General features: G+C 52.6%; 6 protein-coding genes across 6 annotated transcripts; 1 reads left to right on the forward strand and 5 right to left on the reverse strand.

The window, feature by feature from the left end:
* Window positions 1-966: 966 nt before the first annotated feature.
* On the reverse strand, window positions 967-2836 carry B0H65DRAFT_529482 (uncharacterized protein). The gene is made up of 3 exons (XM_062828909.1): window positions 2427-2836; window positions 2261-2361; window positions 967-2097 (listed from the first exon to the last, which is right to left on the reverse strand). The coding sequence occupies exons 1-3, from the start codon at window positions 2458-2460 to the stop codon at window positions 1432-1434; spliced, it is 801 nt and encodes a 266-aa protein (XP_062679636.1). The 5' UTR covers window positions 2461-2836; the 3' UTR covers window positions 967-1431.
* Window positions 2837-3243: 407 nt separating this feature from the next.
* Window positions 3244-4904, reverse strand: B0H65DRAFT_473217 (S-adenosyl-L-methionine-dependent methyltransferase). The gene is made up of 2 exons (XM_062827190.1): window positions 3641-4904; window positions 3244-3517 (listed from the first exon to the last, which is right to left on the reverse strand). The coding sequence occupies exons 1-2, from the start codon at window positions 4466-4468 to the stop codon at window positions 3275-3277; spliced, it is 1071 nt and encodes a 356-aa protein (XP_062679637.1). The 5' UTR covers window positions 4469-4904; the 3' UTR covers window positions 3244-3274.
* Window positions 4905-5148: 244 nt separating this feature from the next.
* B0H65DRAFT_473220 (uncharacterized protein) lies at window positions 5149-6567 on the forward strand. Its single transcript, XM_062827191.1, has 2 exons — window positions 5149-5473; window positions 5550-6567. The coding sequence occupies exons 1-2, from the start codon at window positions 5344-5346 to the stop codon at window positions 6479-6481; spliced, it is 1062 nt and encodes a 353-aa protein (XP_062679638.1). The 5' UTR covers window positions 5149-5343; the 3' UTR covers window positions 6482-6567.
* Window positions 6568-6637: 70 nt separating this feature from the next.
* On the reverse strand, window positions 6638-7186 carry B0H65DRAFT_473222 (uncharacterized protein). The gene has a single exon (XM_062827192.1). It carries the CDS (start codon window positions 7164-7166, stop codon window positions 6912-6914), a length of 255 nt encoding a protein of 84 aa, XP_062679639.1. The 5' UTR covers window positions 7167-7186; the 3' UTR covers window positions 6638-6911.
* A 555-nt stretch (window positions 7187-7741) lies between these two features.
* B0H65DRAFT_267770 (major facilitator superfamily domain-containing protein) lies at window positions 7742-9867 on the reverse strand. Its single transcript, XM_062822706.1, has 2 exons — window positions 9120-9867; window positions 7742-9068 (listed from the first exon to the last, which is right to left on the reverse strand). The coding sequence occupies exons 1-2, from the start codon at window positions 9724-9726 to the stop codon at window positions 7849-7851; spliced, it is 1827 nt and encodes a 608-aa protein (XP_062679640.1). The 5' UTR covers window positions 9727-9867; the 3' UTR covers window positions 7742-7848.
* A 2436-nt stretch (window positions 9868-12303) lies between these two features.
* Window positions 12304-14782, reverse strand: B0H65DRAFT_267777 (S-adenosyl-L-methionine-dependent methyltransferase). Its single transcript, XM_062822707.1, has one exon. It carries the CDS (start codon window positions 14587-14589, stop codon window positions 12424-12426), a length of 2166 nt encoding a protein of 721 aa, XP_062679641.1. The 5' UTR covers window positions 14590-14782; the 3' UTR covers window positions 12304-12423.
* Between the last annotated feature and the right edge of the window lie 453 nt (window positions 14783-15235).

The following is a 15235-nucleotide window of genomic DNA, read 5'->3' on the forward strand; positions in this document are numbered from 1 at the left end:
GATTATTCGGCTTTTCACGACGCGAAAATCTTCCCGTTTTGCAACTCGACCATCAATCCTAGACCCAGCATGGGTCATTACTGTCCGCACCACAACTACACAGTCGCCTGGATATACTATTGCTACCCGATTTGCATGCGAAAGTATCATCACCCCATATTTTACCTTTCGACATATCACACAGAATTTTGGTTTCTTTCGACGGACCAAGGATCATGAAAGCATTATCCACATAACACTACTACCGACACTTTTTTTGTTCTTCGCTTGGGGCTTCCTAGAGGATTTATCATCAGGCTGACTGGATGGAATGGGGGAAAAGACAAATTTTAGCCGGGACAGATACCTTTGATCTTTTTTCTTCAGACTTGTATGTCATGATAGTGGCACGGATGCAAATCTACCAGCGATACCCAATCCCAACACCAACCCTCCTCTTCAAGGCAGGAAGCGATTTGATTCTGCCTCCAGGCTAGTTTTGGCCTTTACCTTTTTTGCTTTCTTTTCCCTCCTATGGCCTTGTTTACCATAGCTTAACCTTTTATTTCTTGACCGTGTTGTTTAATTCACAGGTATTTCAGTTCCTGATAGTATCACTTTTGGGATATGCGGGTTCCTTTCTGTCAAGCGTCGTTGATGGCGTGTTTTAGTCGGGGTTTGGTTAAGTGCCCGGCCGCCATGGTAATTTCACGTTCTATGTGCTGTTCCTGAACGGAGATGGGAATTTGGACTGAGGACACGCCAACTCAAGTACGAGCAAAGAAAAGCAGACTAGTAGGACAAATGGTGAAGACAAGAAATGGGCATCTGAGGTGTAGAGTGAGAAAAGAAAAGGGGGAAAACGGCACTTCGAAAAGTCAACGGAAAAGGTTTTTAACTGCGTGAACGTTTACAAGGGTGCATAGACTACAGACTGTTAGGTCACATAAGTCCGTTTAGCTTCTCATTCCTCACTTTGTACCTGGCATGATGTGTGCTAATGTTTTTATTCGTTCGCGCTTTCCTTGTGCGTACATACGAACTCAAGATGGTAAACCGGCTTGACAATAAGTTGTTAGGTATACTCGTCAGGCCTACCAAATCGGCTGCTGACTAGGAGGAATAGGGGCCTGACGAGTATACGATGCAAGTGTTGATATGGCAAGTTAAACCCTCTCCGAAATTCCTTATCATCTCTGCTACTACTCTCCCATCTTCTGTCCCACAAGCATTGGCTCGCAACAATGGTATCTCTTGAAACCCTCCCTCAAAACAGGATATCCAGCCATCCATTCAACCGCGCAAAATTGCTTTTTGAACTCGCTCGCTCATCTCAAGATCATTACCATCAAATCCAGCATTATCCAACATATCCGACGTCATTACCCAACATTAAACCCAAACCCGTAACTCGTAACCCCCAAAGCCATCCACCATCCGCCATAACACCCCTCACATAACAACACAGCACTTCTTGAAACAAGCCCCCAACAAATCCGCCCAAATATCGTCCTCCTGCTGGTTGTTCTGCTGCTGCCCTTGCTGGTGGTGTTGCTGTCCCTGTTGCTGTTGATGATGTCCCTGCTGCTGCTGCTGCCCCGGATACCCTCCCCCTCCCCCTCCATGATACTGATTCGGCCTTCCCTCTGACTGATACCCCCCTCCCCCTCCCCCTCCAGGCTGATACCCCGCCGGCTGCTGCGGCAGTCCCGGCAGGCCATCGACCCTACCGCCCGTCAAATCAACATAGATCCGCCCCTCATTCTCCTCCGCCGCAAAGTTGAGTCCCATCTCGCGACACACCTGCTCCACACGGGGGGCGATCTTCCTGACCCCGCCCGCCGAGTGGTTTCCCTTTCCGACGATGACGTGCAGGTGCGTCTGCCCGCGGGCTTGGGCGTCGCGGATGCGCGCCTCGAGAATGTCTTCGGCTTCTTCGACGTAGAGACCGTGCAGGTCGATGGTGTCGGCTGCGACTCGTTCGACGTGGTTGTTCTCCCGGAAGATGAAGTCGGCTGCTTGTTTGTTTAAAGCGTCCCGCTTGGCTTTGTGCTTCTTGCCGAGGTTGGAGAGGTTTTTGGCTTCGGCGCCGTCGCCGCGTTCGTAGGCTTGGTGGGCCTGGAGGGGGGGTTAGTGAGGTGCACTGGGAGAGGGGAGAGGGGGGGATGTGATGAGGTGTGTTGTTGCTGTGTATGTGACATTGGATGAACCAGCAGGTTGAGATGAGATGAGATGAGATGAGATGAGATGAGATGAAATGGGTGAAGGTGAACAAACATACCTCGTCATAGTATCTCTTCATCTTATCACCCTCCGCCCGGGCCTCAGCGCGCAAGCGGTCATATTCACTCTCAATCTCTACACTCGTTCTGTGGTTGAAGGCTGTGGATGTGGACAACTTGGTGAGCTCATGTTCTTTCCTCAATCACGATGAATGGGACACATACCTCTATCGCCTAACCTTTCCATAGGAATCGCCATTTTGCTGGATAAGGCGGTCTAGCTCAGACCCGAACTCGGCTCTGGTAACTTGAGAGAGGAACGTAGACAACAAACAACGTCTGGAAGCGGTACTCGGGCGGTTTCTGTACAAACGAACGACCGTTCCGTGGTTCCCCAGGGAGGATAATAGGCTTCTCACAATGCGCTCAACGAAACGAAAATGGTATCTCAAGCAACAAAAAGCCAGAAACACGAAAAACTCCGACGATGAAGTCGTTTAAGAGTTTAAGAACTACAACAAAAAGCAAAAACCTCTAGTTCGCCGAGTGTACGGACTAAGGTACAGGGGCCATCCTACCGTGACTGTTATGCGCGCGGATGCGTGTGTGTACAGGGGGTCGGGGGACCATGCTCCCGGACCAGCTGAAGGGTCGCTGTTTGGTGGCTGGGAACGTGTTGTTCTAGGCGCAGCGCAATTGACCAATCATAGCTTGCTAAAGTGGCCGCGGCAGTGGGAACTGGGAACCACTTCGCTCATCGCTGGTCCCCTCTTCTTCACCGAAGCCAAGCTTTGGAACTTTCATCAACACACACATGTTGGACAGCAAATGCTATTCTGTGTGACAGCTTGAGGTATCAGATCACGTTTCTCCTGTCGACATCATTTTACTTTCTTTTTATCGCTATCTTTTTCGTTATCACTTCCCGTCTTCACTGTGGTGCTTTTCATCGTCTTCGGCTTCGCTCAAAGTCATTGCAGGTCGACTTCAACACGATCTTCATCTCGAGGTATATACAACTGTCAGCCCCGTGGACTCGACTCCCCTCTCTCACCCGGGCCGAACGCCTGAATTTACTGAGCGTCCTCTGGCTTCTGCGCCCACACATATTTCCAATGGTAGTATCCATGAATGCTCTTGTCCTTCAGCTCGCGGCGCATATGAGCCCCAAACACACTGATCTCCTCTGGCGTCCAACCCATGACGTTACCGAAAAAGTACTGGACGACGCCTTCGACATCTGCCGAGAGTGTGGAATAAGCACACAGCCCGACCTCCTTCAACTTCTTGTCATCTGACCAGGGAGATAACGGCATATGTGTTAACAAGTCAGCTAAATCCCGGCTGATTAAGTGGGTGTAGTGATTGAAGCATAATGCGCGAAAGAAAGCGTTCGGTCCTTATTGTCAATCATCTGGCTGACAGGGTATTCAACTTACTTTCATCCTTTTCGACTGGATGTTAACAAAACCAGCCGCCTTCAATCCTTCCTCCATAATATTGTCGTCGGCAAGCGTAACTGATCTTCCAATTCTTCGGGCAGCCTCCGCGAGCACCTTGCCATACGTATCCATAGCAGACCCCGGGACCACGCTTCCGTCGTCAGAAGTTACAACGGGCGAATGGTCGTAATGTTCAATCCAGCCACCCGGTTTGCAGACTTTGAACGCCTCTCTATAGAAGGCGTTCCAGTCCTCAATGGCGCCCACAAAAAAACGAATGTGAACAAGGTCGAAATAGTTCGGCTTATAAGTCCACTCTTTCGAGGCATCATTGATCTCGAAGCGTAGATTGGGCGGCACCCAGCTGGGTTGCACGGGCGAGATATCGGTGCCAATCACCTCACAGTTGGGATACTTGTCAGCGAAATCAATCGCCCAGATGCCTGCGCCCGTACCGATGTCGATAACGTATTCGATATCGTCTTTCAGCGGCGACATGTGTAGCTGATGATCGTTGAGCAGCTCGACGCCATGATAGTAAATCTCCAAGCTGTCGAGATGCTTCTCGTCGTTGGGCGCCCAGTATTCTATGTCCGTTACGGCGTCGCTGTGATAGGTACGGCCATTGAAAATACGGTAGTTGAAAATGCTCGAGGCGACGGAAGCAGTTGAACTTTCGACATCGCTACCCAGCAGGCTGGAGTCCGCGTCTTCGGAATCCTCTTCTGGCATTCCCTGTTGAAGCCAATGCGCACCGGTGAGGGCATTATCTGTGTTGGCTGGTGCGGCCGGCGACAATGCCTTTCTCTTCGCTGGGGTACTCATGGTTGGAAGTTGGCTCGCAGGTAAGACAGAGAAATGTTGAGGAGTCCTAAGAAAAAAAGAGTCGATTGAGTGTTAGCCCACCGAAATAGTTGTCACACGGCGGTAGCGTCCTACGGCGTCCAGAACCATTGCGACTTAATATGTAGCGACGCAACCCTGGGATATCAACTAAGCAGTCATACGACTTATTCCATTTGTCCTATCAGTATCGCTTCATTCTATCAACCTCCTGTAGCTGGAAAGAGATGTGGTGTTTTCTTATCTATAAGCATCATCATATCTTGCCAGTCACTGTCGGTCTCACTCTCCCTCGTCGTTTGGGGCATGTGAATCATGCCGTCTCTGGGCAAACTTAACTCGTGAGGGAGTCAACTCGAGACTTGTTGCCATGAAAAGAGGATCCAAAGTGAACGAGATCGAAAAGCACATTGAGATAAGAGTCTTGGGTCCTCCCGCCCCGCTCGTTACCCCGACGTGCCCCGTCAATCCCCGGCTACGCCAACCGGCTGTGTGGCAGCATCGGGAGCGGTTCCGTAGATGTGGGGCCCCCGCACTGGACCGCGGCATTGATCTCGCAACTCTGACGTCCCACACGCTCCCACGGCATTTCTAGTTCAACGCTGATCAGTAATCACACACGTTCTCGGCCTGAATACAGAGAATGACCTCACTGATGTGGAATCCGCGAAGCTAATTTTGGTAGTAGGTAGTTAAGATACCAATAATAAAGTCAATCAAGATACCTTTCCTTCAAAACAATGTGCATATCTATCCATCAACTTCCCTCTTCTGATTCTGCTCTTTCTCTGTCATTTCAGCTTCAGTATACCAAAAGAATCACTCCAAGTCCAACATAATTTTAACGTCTCAACATCATGGCTCCCTCAATAGACGACAAGCCAGTAGCGACCTCCCCCATAGACAAGCCAGTAGCCCTCGTCATCGGTGCCTCACGCGGAATAGGCCGTCAAGTAGCCATCGACCTAGCCAAGAAGGGATACGCCGGTAAGCATTTCACTCACTCACTCCCTTCGCTGCATGCACCATCATAGCACCTCCACTAAAACCACCTCAAAAACAGTCGTCGTCTCCGCAAAATCCACCACCTCCCCCTCCGCCCTCCGCACCCTCTCCCCCTTCCCCCCCGACCCCAACTCCTCCCTCTCCACCATCACCACCGTCGCCCACGAAATCACCACTTTGCATCACGGCACCGCCCTCGCCATCCCGTGCGACACCAGCGACCCCACCGGCACCTCCCTCAAGACCCTCATCTCCTCCACCATCAAAGCCTACGGCCACCTCGACGTCCTCATCTACAACTCCGGCGCAATCTGGTGGTCCTCCGTCTCCAACACACCTTTAAAGCGGTACCAGCTCATGCAGCGCGTCAACGCCGACGGGCTTTATGCTGCGGTTCAGTACAGCTTGCCGTACCTTCATGAGTCTACCTACGGTGGGAGGATCGTGGTGGTTTGTCCGCCTATTTACAGCCGGTTTTTTAGAGGAAAGACGGCGTACGCGATGGGGAAAGTGGGCATGAGCGTGCTCGTCAAGGGACTAGCGATGGATTTTGAGCGGGAAGCGGTGGTTTCCCCCAAGACGGCGACGGGGGAGGGGGATGGAGTGGTGACGAGGAAGAGGGGGATGGCGGTGAGTGGGATTTGGCCGGCTGTGGCTGTTGAGAGCGCTGCTACTGCTGCCAGGCAGAGGGAATATGAGAATCCGGAGGAGTTGAGGAGGGATTTGAGAAGGGCGACGATTTTTGCGGATGCGATACTGGGGATTTTGGAAAGCCCTGCGGAAAAGGTCAATGGGGAGTTGTTGCTTGATGAGGATTTCCTGAGGGAGCAGTGTGGGGTGAAGGATTTTGACAAGTATAGTGTTGTGCAGGGAAGTAGGCCGCGGAGGATCATGCCGAGAGTGTTGCCGGATTTGAGGGTGGAGGAACAGGATGATGAGGGGGCTAGGTATGATAGTGCGAAGGAGAGGAGGAAGGGGGCGAAGCTTTAGAATGGGGGTTGCTGGATGAGAGTCAAGTGGTTACCTGGTGGCTGGTTGAAGGTTTCGTGGATGTGATGTACTGGTAACGACTTTCTTTGGATACCTATAATATAAAGAAGTTCTCATGACCTCCAACCACATTCCCACCCTCCATCGGCCAGAATTACATATGACCATAGGCACTGGGCCAAAAACTCGGGATCCCGTCCGCTCTCCCCTAGATAAGCCAGTGACCGCCAGGCTAGTAGTCGGATCGGTGACGACCGGTGAATAACCTGGTGTTGTATGTCTCTTTCCTTTTTTTCTTCTTTGTCTTCTTCTTTGATATTGGTTCCTTCCGTTTCGCGATCATGATTCCTTCCGCTTCTCGTCTTCTGGGCAACTCTGGGAAAGAACGGTCGCTTGTCGAAGTGGGAAAGTGTGTGTTGGTAGCACCTTCTCACCTCCGCCTCTCCGCGGAGCTCGTTAGTCCGGATTCCGGAAACGTCGTCAAAGGCAAGTGTGCGCGATGCTGACGAAAGAAATCAGTCCCTTGATATCTGCAGACGTGATCATTGACAGGGCGAAGTATCGTAGACTGGGGCAACGGGAGGTAAAGTGGCTCATTCAATGCAAGGCAATGCCAGGCAATGTTAATCAGTAATGAATGCATGACAGAAGCAGGCAGGCGCGTATGCATCCGGAACGAGTGCATACTTGTGCATGTGCTTCGCCTCTTGCCTCTTGCTTTATGATGTACTATGCCGTTTTAAGCGGTCTTCTGCTGCGCCCCATAATGTTCGATCTCGGTGGCTTGTCTGAAGGCTAGTTCCGGCTGCATAAGGGGCGTTCTCATATCTCTACGTACATAGGGATCGGATCTCGTGAGGATCGGCGAGAATACTCACATCGCGGGAACTCTTCATTCTGTCATTAAACCAAAACATGACATGTTCAACAAAACCATGACCAAACTGAATATGTAAAGTGGGTATATTCTCCAAAACTACCTATCCATCGCCAATTTTGTGTGTGTTCGCTAGCCTCCTTTTCCTTCTATAACCCACTAACCATCTATATGTTCATATGTTCCGCTCGCATGGATCCAATCATGCGGCCAAGTTGGTATCGTATACAAAAAAAGAAGATAAAAATATTAAAACCCAAGATAAAAAGCTCGTAAAACGCGTTTCGCCATGCATGTAATGAATCATGCCATCCATCCAAAACCCAAGTGGTATATCCAAATGCAAATAATATGCAAAAAGTGAATGTAAGAAGACAAGACAAGAAGTGAAGTGAGGTTAAAAAGGGGATGAGATGAAATGAGATGAGATGAGATGATGGGAGGATGTGAGGTGGAGGAGATCAAGAAGTCAGTGTCCCTCCACTCAAACTCAAACCCTCTTCTCACCCTTCTCCTCCTCCATTTCCGTCGTATTCCCCGACCCGTTTACCGTCCTCTCATCATCGCTCATGACCAACATCACAGGGATTTTGGCATAAGCCTCCTTCGTCTCCAACACCTCCTCGTTCTCCTCCGCGACACCGGCAGGAACAGCAACCTGCGGCTGCTGCTGTGCAGCAGCTCCGCTCCTGCCCTCTTGCTGCTCCTGTCTCGTCTTGGCAGCCGCCATCATCTTCGCGAGCGCCTGCGCCGCCTCAGCAGCGTACTTGCACTTCATCCTGACCAAGTGGCCATACTTCCAGAAGAGGAAGGGGAACGGCACACAAGCGAGCGCCAAAAAGGCAGGGATGGTCGAAGCCCAGTGGATGCCGAGGTTTTTATACATGTAGGTGGTGAAGAGCGGGAAGGCGGCGCCGAAGAGGGAGCGGAGAACCGAGTTGGCGGCCAGCACGGAGGCGGCGAAAATGGTGTACGAGTCGATCAGGTAGCCCATGAGACTGAGGAAGACCATGACCAGGCCGCCGGCGAAGAAGCCGGACGCAATGATGGGCACGATCCAGTGCACTTCGGGGCCATTGGTCCACGCGAACCAGAAGAGACCGACGGGCAGGAGGATGGAGCCGACGATGGCGAGGGGCAGGCGTGCCTCTGGAGGCGCCATGCCGCCGTGCTTGTCGGCGACGCGCGCGTAGCGCTTGTTGTCGAACATGGAGTAGCCGACCGAGAGCATCATGCCGACGGCGACACCGACGAAGGCGAGGCCGCCGATGCCAGGGCTCCAGCCGCGGATCTGCTGGAAGACGATGGGGAAGGCGGCGAACATCATGTAGAGGGTGCCGTAGACGATGGCCATGTAAAGCGAGGTGAGAAGGACGATGGGCTCGGTGAAGAGCAAGATCCAGGGGCGAAGGAGCGAGATCTTGATCTGTTGTCCGAAGCTTTGGTGGCGAGTTTGCAGGTCGAGGCGGGAGACGTAGAGTTTGCCGGTCTCCTTGGTAAGGTTCTTGGCACGGCGACGGAGGATAACGGGGGCGTAGGTCTCGGGGACAGTGAGGGAGCAGGCAATCCAGAGGACGCCGGTAAAGATGGCCATAACACCTTCAACCCAGCGCCAGCCCTCGGCTTGTCCCAAAAAGCCACCGACAATGGGGCCGATCGAGGGACCCAGGAAGGGAGCCATGGCGAAGACACCGGAAGCAATACCACGCTCTGTTGAGAGTTAGTATGATAAGCAATATAGAAGGGAGGAGGCAGACATACCCTTGGCAGTAAACATGTCAGCAATAACACCACCCGAGTTGGTCAAGGGCGAGGCACCAAAGGTACCGGCGAGAAATCGAAGGACGATGAGGGTCCCGATGTTCTGGGCACCAGCAGCGCCAGCGTTGAATGCTGTCAAGGCCATGTAGGTGAGGAAGAAGAGAATCTGGCGACCGTAAAACTCGCTGAGGGGCGCCCATAGTACCGGTCCGACGGCGAAACCAAGGACGAAAAGAGAAACACCCAAGATGGCGACCTCTGTGCTGACCCCGAACCCAATGATGATCTCCCTGATGCCTCCAGAAAACGCGGTACTGACGAAGGCAACGGCCAAGGTGGCAACGGCTTGTAGGATGGTGATGGTCCACTTCTTCCAGTTGGGATATTGCATGGCGTTGTGTCCGTCGACGGGTAAGAAGTCGACGATGTAGGGCTTCTCGTGTGTGCCCTCGCCCTCATAGTGGTGGTTGCGGACGGCATCGGTGACGCCGCCAGGATTGAGTAGGAGGTACCAATGCGAAACTCTGCTGACTTGGGTGTTTTGAGATTCGATATCCATTGCCATCGGCGTCGATGACCCCGAGGACTGTGGTGTGCCGGCAGCCATGATGACTGATGGTTAGGCCGGTATTAGGGAGTATGTTCGAATAGGTAGAGGCTAATACAACAACGACAAAGAGGATATAATGTATACACGAAGTGATCGACTGCCAAAAAAGGGAAAGTGAACTAGATGTGTTAGAGCCTCAGTAACGGGCCATGCATGTGTTGATCAACGCTTGGACTAATATCTCTCTTCTCCCTCCTTGGGCAAGACGAGCCGAGGACACACAGCCTTATATTTAGTCGAGACAGCAACGAGCAGGCATAATAGCCAGCCCGGTACTGGATGGTCCCGATGTGCGTCAACTCCACCTTGTGGCTCCTCGTGGGCCTGGTTCGTGAATTTCATCCAAACAGGTTACGGAAAGTTGCGTGTAAGGCTTTAAGGCTCCATCATGCCGGTACCAGATCCACGAAACGATCACCGGTAAACAGCCAATAGCCCTGTATTTGTCAGTAACAGGGGGCGGATGCCGTATGGATGGACCCATAGTCGGGCCAAAACCCGCCGGTACCTCGGCACGCTAATGACAAAAATGCTGGCAGTTTTGGGTGGTGGTGGCCCGGACGAGATACTGCCACTTGTTTTGTCATCAGCGTGCTCGGGTCTGGCGATATCTGATTAGCAACCGAGCGGTGACACCTCGTAGTAACTTTGTGACTACCGAACAAGACGGACACCATGACGAGAAAGGGGGCGCCGAGAGGCTCTTCGCCGTTCAGTTCGTTCTGTTGGTGGAGTGGCACGTCATTCCCTACGACGTGCCCAGGTGGTGCGGTGCAGTCACTGCGGTGGGGGCGGTACGGCCACGGGTGAATAGCCAAGCTCCGTGATCCGTGGAGGAGTCTAGTTTAGAGTGTTCAAGTTGTCCCAGCATCACATCCAGATACCTAGTAGGCATCCTAGAATAGCAGATTCTAGAAGGCCATATGACTTTCAACATGTTATCTGATAGTCTGGACAAAGGCGGATATCAAGGTCGTGGTACTCGGGACCTGAGAATGGGGGTTTGAGGAGGAGACACAACGGGATGAACGACGGGCGGAAAACCTGCGTACGAGTCGCGAACTCCCATGAGACCCCAGACAGGTATGCGCTGGTCACTCACGGCCGTCCTGCTGTGCGACTGGGAACATCTTGATTGGGTTGCCATGTCGACGGTTTGAGAAAGTGGCCTGACAAGGCTGCCGGGCGTCGCACCAATGACGAGAACAAGCTGAAAGGGAATAGGCCGGAAGAGGCAGTGTTCATTGCGGTGTTGGTGTTGTGCAGCTGGACGGCATTTGCTGACGTTATCGTGACAGACCCGACCAATATCAACAACACTTAAGGTTCAGAGGGGTCGAGACTCGAGAGGGTGTATCGGGTCTTTCATTATCGCTGACGAGGGGTAATCGAAACCCCATGCGTCGAGGTGTCCGTCTCATGTTGTTGCTGGTGGTGATGGATGAGCATGGGGTTGGGCGGAGAAGTGGATCTCAGGCGAAAGCAAGTCGTCGAGGTTGACCGGTGCCCGGTGATGTTTGATGTTGACGATGGAAGTTGCAAGAGGGGAGGCAGGGGCCGGTTGCCGGGCTACGTCCGATGTGCTTATCTTATCTAGCGTGCACATTGGATAAAATCCGATCCGGGACTTAAGCACCGACATGCCGACCATGGCCCCACCACGACCCACTTGACCTCCCCTCAAACCCACCAAAAACCCACGAGACTGGTCCACCTGCAAATTTATGCTTATCGCAAGATGGATCTAGACGGGCGGGGCCCGGAGTTTTCCATCCTTGAAATCTTCACGAGCCGAGGCTCAGCGGCTGCTGGTCCATGATTCGCTGTTAACCCGAGAAATCGGAATATTGACCGGCCAATTCTCCGGGATCAGTCACGATGCGGTGAGATCGATCACCATGGTGGTCGATGGCAATGGTGATGGCAATGACAATCCGGGATGCCTCCGGATCTTCGGTACTTCGATACCACGGCCTCGGGTCGCCGTTGGATCTTTTCGAAAGATCCGGTCAGCAACGGATCATTCATCTGGCGATTTATCCCCGAATATAAAACAGGAATCCGACGAGCGGGTTTCAAGGACCGACGCATCCCGGACATAAGGTTATCATCAGCCCACTGGACATTATCAGTATCATCAGTGCTTACCCGCGCACGCTAATGACAAAAAAGCTGGCAGTTTTGGGTGGTGGTGGCCCGGACGAAATACTGCCACTTCTTTTGTCATCAGCGTGCCGAGATATCCGACATCTGCCAGATCGTGTCAACTGACATGATATGACGGCACCAGCGTTATATTAGTATCTGTGTTTGATTGTAACTTTGGCGTCATGATTGAACCAACGGCCCCATAGGGTTGACAACAGGATGTCAAAGGATCTAAGTAATGAGGCGTGAGCTGCTCAAGAGGTTGATTTACAAGTCGTGAATAACCTCCTGTCAATGACAACAGCATACGTTTGGCAGATTCCCGCTTTAAAATAGGGTTGGCTCGAGATGGGATTTAGTGGGTTTGCTCCGGCTGTACACAGTACACCTCTGGCGTAAAACTGCGGAGAATCATCACTGAAATGACCAAGGTATACTGGTGTTCGTCACGCAGATGGGCTTTCTTTATATTTCCTTAAACAGCCTTAATGGTTTTCGCCGTCAACAAAGCTTCAGGTTCCGCGTCCATTCTACCCCCCTACAAGTCTAATCATTAAAACCACCCCATTCACCGTCATCCTCCTCACTGCTCTCCTCCTTGCTCTCACTCTCACCCTCACCACTCACTTCCTCCTCTTTTTGCCCCTTTCCCCCCTTAACGACCTTCCACCTCCTCCCCTCCTTCAAAACCGGCAACCCCTCCTCATCCCTCACAATCTGCCCTTCCTCATCCCTCTGATACGGCTCCTCCTTTCCGGCCCCCTCCTCTTGCCCCTCGACCCTATACTCCACCGAACTCTCATCCTCTCCCTGCAACTCCTTCAAATCGACCGCCTTCTTCCCCGTGCTCTTCAACGTAGGAATACCATTTACGTCTCTGACAATCCGCCCCTGCTCGTCCCTCACAAATGGTCCTTCCGGGTCTTCTTTTTCCTCCTCATCATCCTCTGGCTGCGCAGCACCAGTGCCAGTGCCGTTGGTATAGATCGGATCGTCCACAGTACCGTCTCTAACGAAACCAGCCACAAAAAAACCCATAACCCCCATCCCATCATCACGATAATAAGCTCTAATAACCGCATCCCTGACCTCCTCCTTCTCTTTCTCGTCCATCTTTTCCTTCACCCCCTCTCCCTCCGTAACCCCCTCCAAATCCATCGCTCCTTGCTCCCCCCTAACATCCCACCTCCTCATCCCCTCCACCTGCTCTTCCCGTTTCAACACCCTCCACCCTCTCCTTTTCGCAACGTCCGACGCAAGCGCGCGCAAAACGACGTGCTCGTTTTCGCCGGCGTGGATCGAGCAAGTGCTGTAGGTGATGCGCTTGGCAGCAGGAAAAGACATGGCGTGTTGCAGCAAGGTAAGCTGGAAGGAGGCGAGCGAAGCGATGCGGGCTTCGAGGTCGGCTTGGGAGGAGATGGGGATGGCGACGCCGTCGTCGTCTATGAGGACTTTGGTTGGGGGTTCTTTGGCCTCTGTGGAGGAGGAGGTAGGGGGGGATTTGCGCTTGTTGTTGTTTTGTTTGCCTTTGGGGTTGGCTTTGGTGGAAGGGACAGAAGAAGGGGTAGAGGAAGAGGAGGGGGCAGAAGGGAGGTGGAGGGTGGGTGCGTCGTCACGACCGACGATGCCTGAGCCGGAGCAGGAAGGATCAAGAAGCAAGGCGCCGACGGTTCGGTACTTGGCATCCAAAGGGTTCACCTTGAGGAAGTCTTTACCGGCGTTGACGACGGTGAAGGAATCGGAGCCGGCGGTTTTGACCATTTTCTGGAGGGTTTTGGCGCGGTGGGGGTCTTTTTCGAAGGCGAATATCGTCGTTGTTGTCGTTCCCTTTCCACCACCTTTCTTTCCCTTCTTAGAGGTACTACCATCGAAAACAACCGCCTTCCCATCCTCCACCCTTGATGCCACAATCGCCGCCAAATGCGTCGTCTTATTCCCCGGCGCCGCGCACGTATCCATGACATCTCCGTCCCTCTCCGGCCGTGGATCCAGCAAATAAGCGGGAAAACACGACGCCTTATCCTGCAGTATGATCTTGCCCGCTTTGTAGGCCTCCGTCTTGGTGAAATCTGCCACGCCCGGGCAGGCAGCAATCAGGTTGGGAATGTGTCCATCGATGTGAATCACCTTCTTCCCCCGCTTTCCCTGGCCTTGTTGAGAATCAAAAGCATCTGCAGCCTTGATAACCTCCGCCACGGACTCAACAACCTCCCACCCTTTGAACGTCGTGGCCAACTGCTCTTCCACCGTCGACTTCAAAGTGTTCACCCTAATCCACCTTGGATGCACCGGACACCCGCCGCGGGCTTCAATCTCTACCTGGGTCCGCAGCGCGTCCAGCGTGGCACATCTGCGCCGTATGCGAGCGCGGACGAACTCCGAGTTGAGCCGGGCCTTGTGCCGCTCGATGGAAACCCTCAAGCCGTGGGTGGCGGGCAGGGCGATGCCCGATTTGGAGAGCAACAGGTCGTGTGTCAACAGAAGGGAGAGAGCCGGGGTGAGTTTTCGCTCGTGCTTGAGCAGGTCCGAGGCCTCGACGACTTCTTTCAAGATGGCGCTCCATTTGCTGGTCTCCAAGGCTAAAGCGTAGACTTGGGCTGGGGGACTTTTGAGGGATTTGTCTTTGAAGATGCGGGATTTGAGACTGCCGCCGTGGGTGGCGGTGGGACCAGCGGCCGTGAGGATGGCGGCTGTCTCGTGGTAGAGGGACATGGTGGGTTGCCGTGGTGGTGGTGGTCTCTCAGTTGGTGTTGGGTTGTGTTTGTTGACTTGTATGTGTCGAAAATAAAGGGGAAGAGAGATGTTTCGGAATAAGAGACGGTTTTCCTCAATGCTCAGTCTCAGAATGCCGTTGCGAGATTTCGGATTGTCGTCAAGTTCATCTGAAGTTTCGAGTGAAGAAACGATTAAACTATTTTATGCAGACGTTCACAAATCTGTCACTTGTGCAGTTGTCTCCACCCTCTAAACGCAAAACTTTCCCCCACGGTTCCTCTTTTTCAGCACAGACCCTCTGTTTTCTTCGCTGTAACTTGACCCCTGAAGGTGAACCAACAGGCCGGTACAACACAACACCACGACCCTCGTTCGTTCCTTGCTTTGGATCATCACGAACCCTGAATGTTTGTTTGACAAGCACAACAGTTTCTATTCTTGCTTCATCCATGGGAGCAAAAAAAGCTTGAGTCGTCTTAAGGTCCGTTATGTGTGAACGTACCACGTACCACGTACCACGTCCCAGTACCACACCATCAACTCATGACCAACGCAAACAATGTTCTTGTCCCAGCTAAACACTTCACACAAGCATACATATCACGAAAGTTACTGTAATCAAAAGTCTGTGTGTGTGATCTCT

This window comes from Neurospora tetraspora (genome assembly GCF_033439725.1).
Source record: "Neurospora tetraspora strain CBS 560.94 chromosome Unknown B0H65scaffold_6, whole genome shotgun sequence".
NCBI classification, from domain to species: Eukaryota; Fungi; Ascomycota; class Sordariomycetes; order Sordariales; family Sordariaceae; genus Neurospora; species Neurospora tetraspora.

Bases quoted from the DNA above. Each gene is read 5' to 3' on its own strand.
- B0H65DRAFT_529482 (XM_062828909.1), bottom strand. From the start codon at position 2,460: ATGGCGATTCCTATGGAAAGGTTAGGCGATAGAG. The intron at 2,362-2,426 runs GTATGTGTCCCA...CCACATCCACAG, and splicing joins GGAAAGGTTAGGCGATAGAG to CCTTCAACCACAGAACGAGT. The intron at 2,098-2,260 runs GTATGTTTGTTC...CCCCCCCTCCAG, and splicing joins TGAAGAGATACTATGACGAG to GCCCACCAAGCCTACGAACG.
- B0H65DRAFT_473217 (XM_062827190.1), bottom strand. From the start codon at position 4,468: ATGAGTACCCCAGCGAAGAGAAAGGCATTGTCGCCGGCCGCACCAGCC. The intron at 3,518-3,640 runs GTAAGTTGAATA...TTGTTAACACAT, and splicing joins TCCAGTCGAAAAGGATGAAA to ATGCCGTTATCTCCCTGGTC.
- B0H65DRAFT_473220 (XM_062827191.1), top strand. From the start codon at position 5,344: ATGGCTCCCTCAATAGACGACAAGCCAGTAGCGACCTCCCCCATAGAC. The intron at 5,474-5,549 runs GTAAGCATTTCA...CCTCAAAAACAG, and splicing joins AGCCAAGAAGGGATACGCCG to TCGTCGTCTCCGCAAAATCC.
- B0H65DRAFT_473222 (XM_062827192.1), bottom strand. From the start codon at position 7,166: ATGCACTCGTTCCGGATGCATACGCGCCTGCCTGCTTCTGTCATGCAT.
- B0H65DRAFT_267770 (XM_062822706.1), bottom strand. From the start codon at position 9,726: ATGGCTGCCGGCACACCACAGTCCTCGGGGTCATCGACGCCGATGGCA. The intron at 9,069-9,119 runs GTATGTCTGCCT...AACTCTCAACAG, and splicing joins TGACATGTTTACTGCCAAGG to AGCGTGGTATTGCTTCCGGT.
- B0H65DRAFT_267777 (XM_062822707.1), bottom strand. From the start codon at position 14,589: ATGTCCCTCTACCACGAGACAGCCGCCATCCTCACGGCCGCTGGTCCC.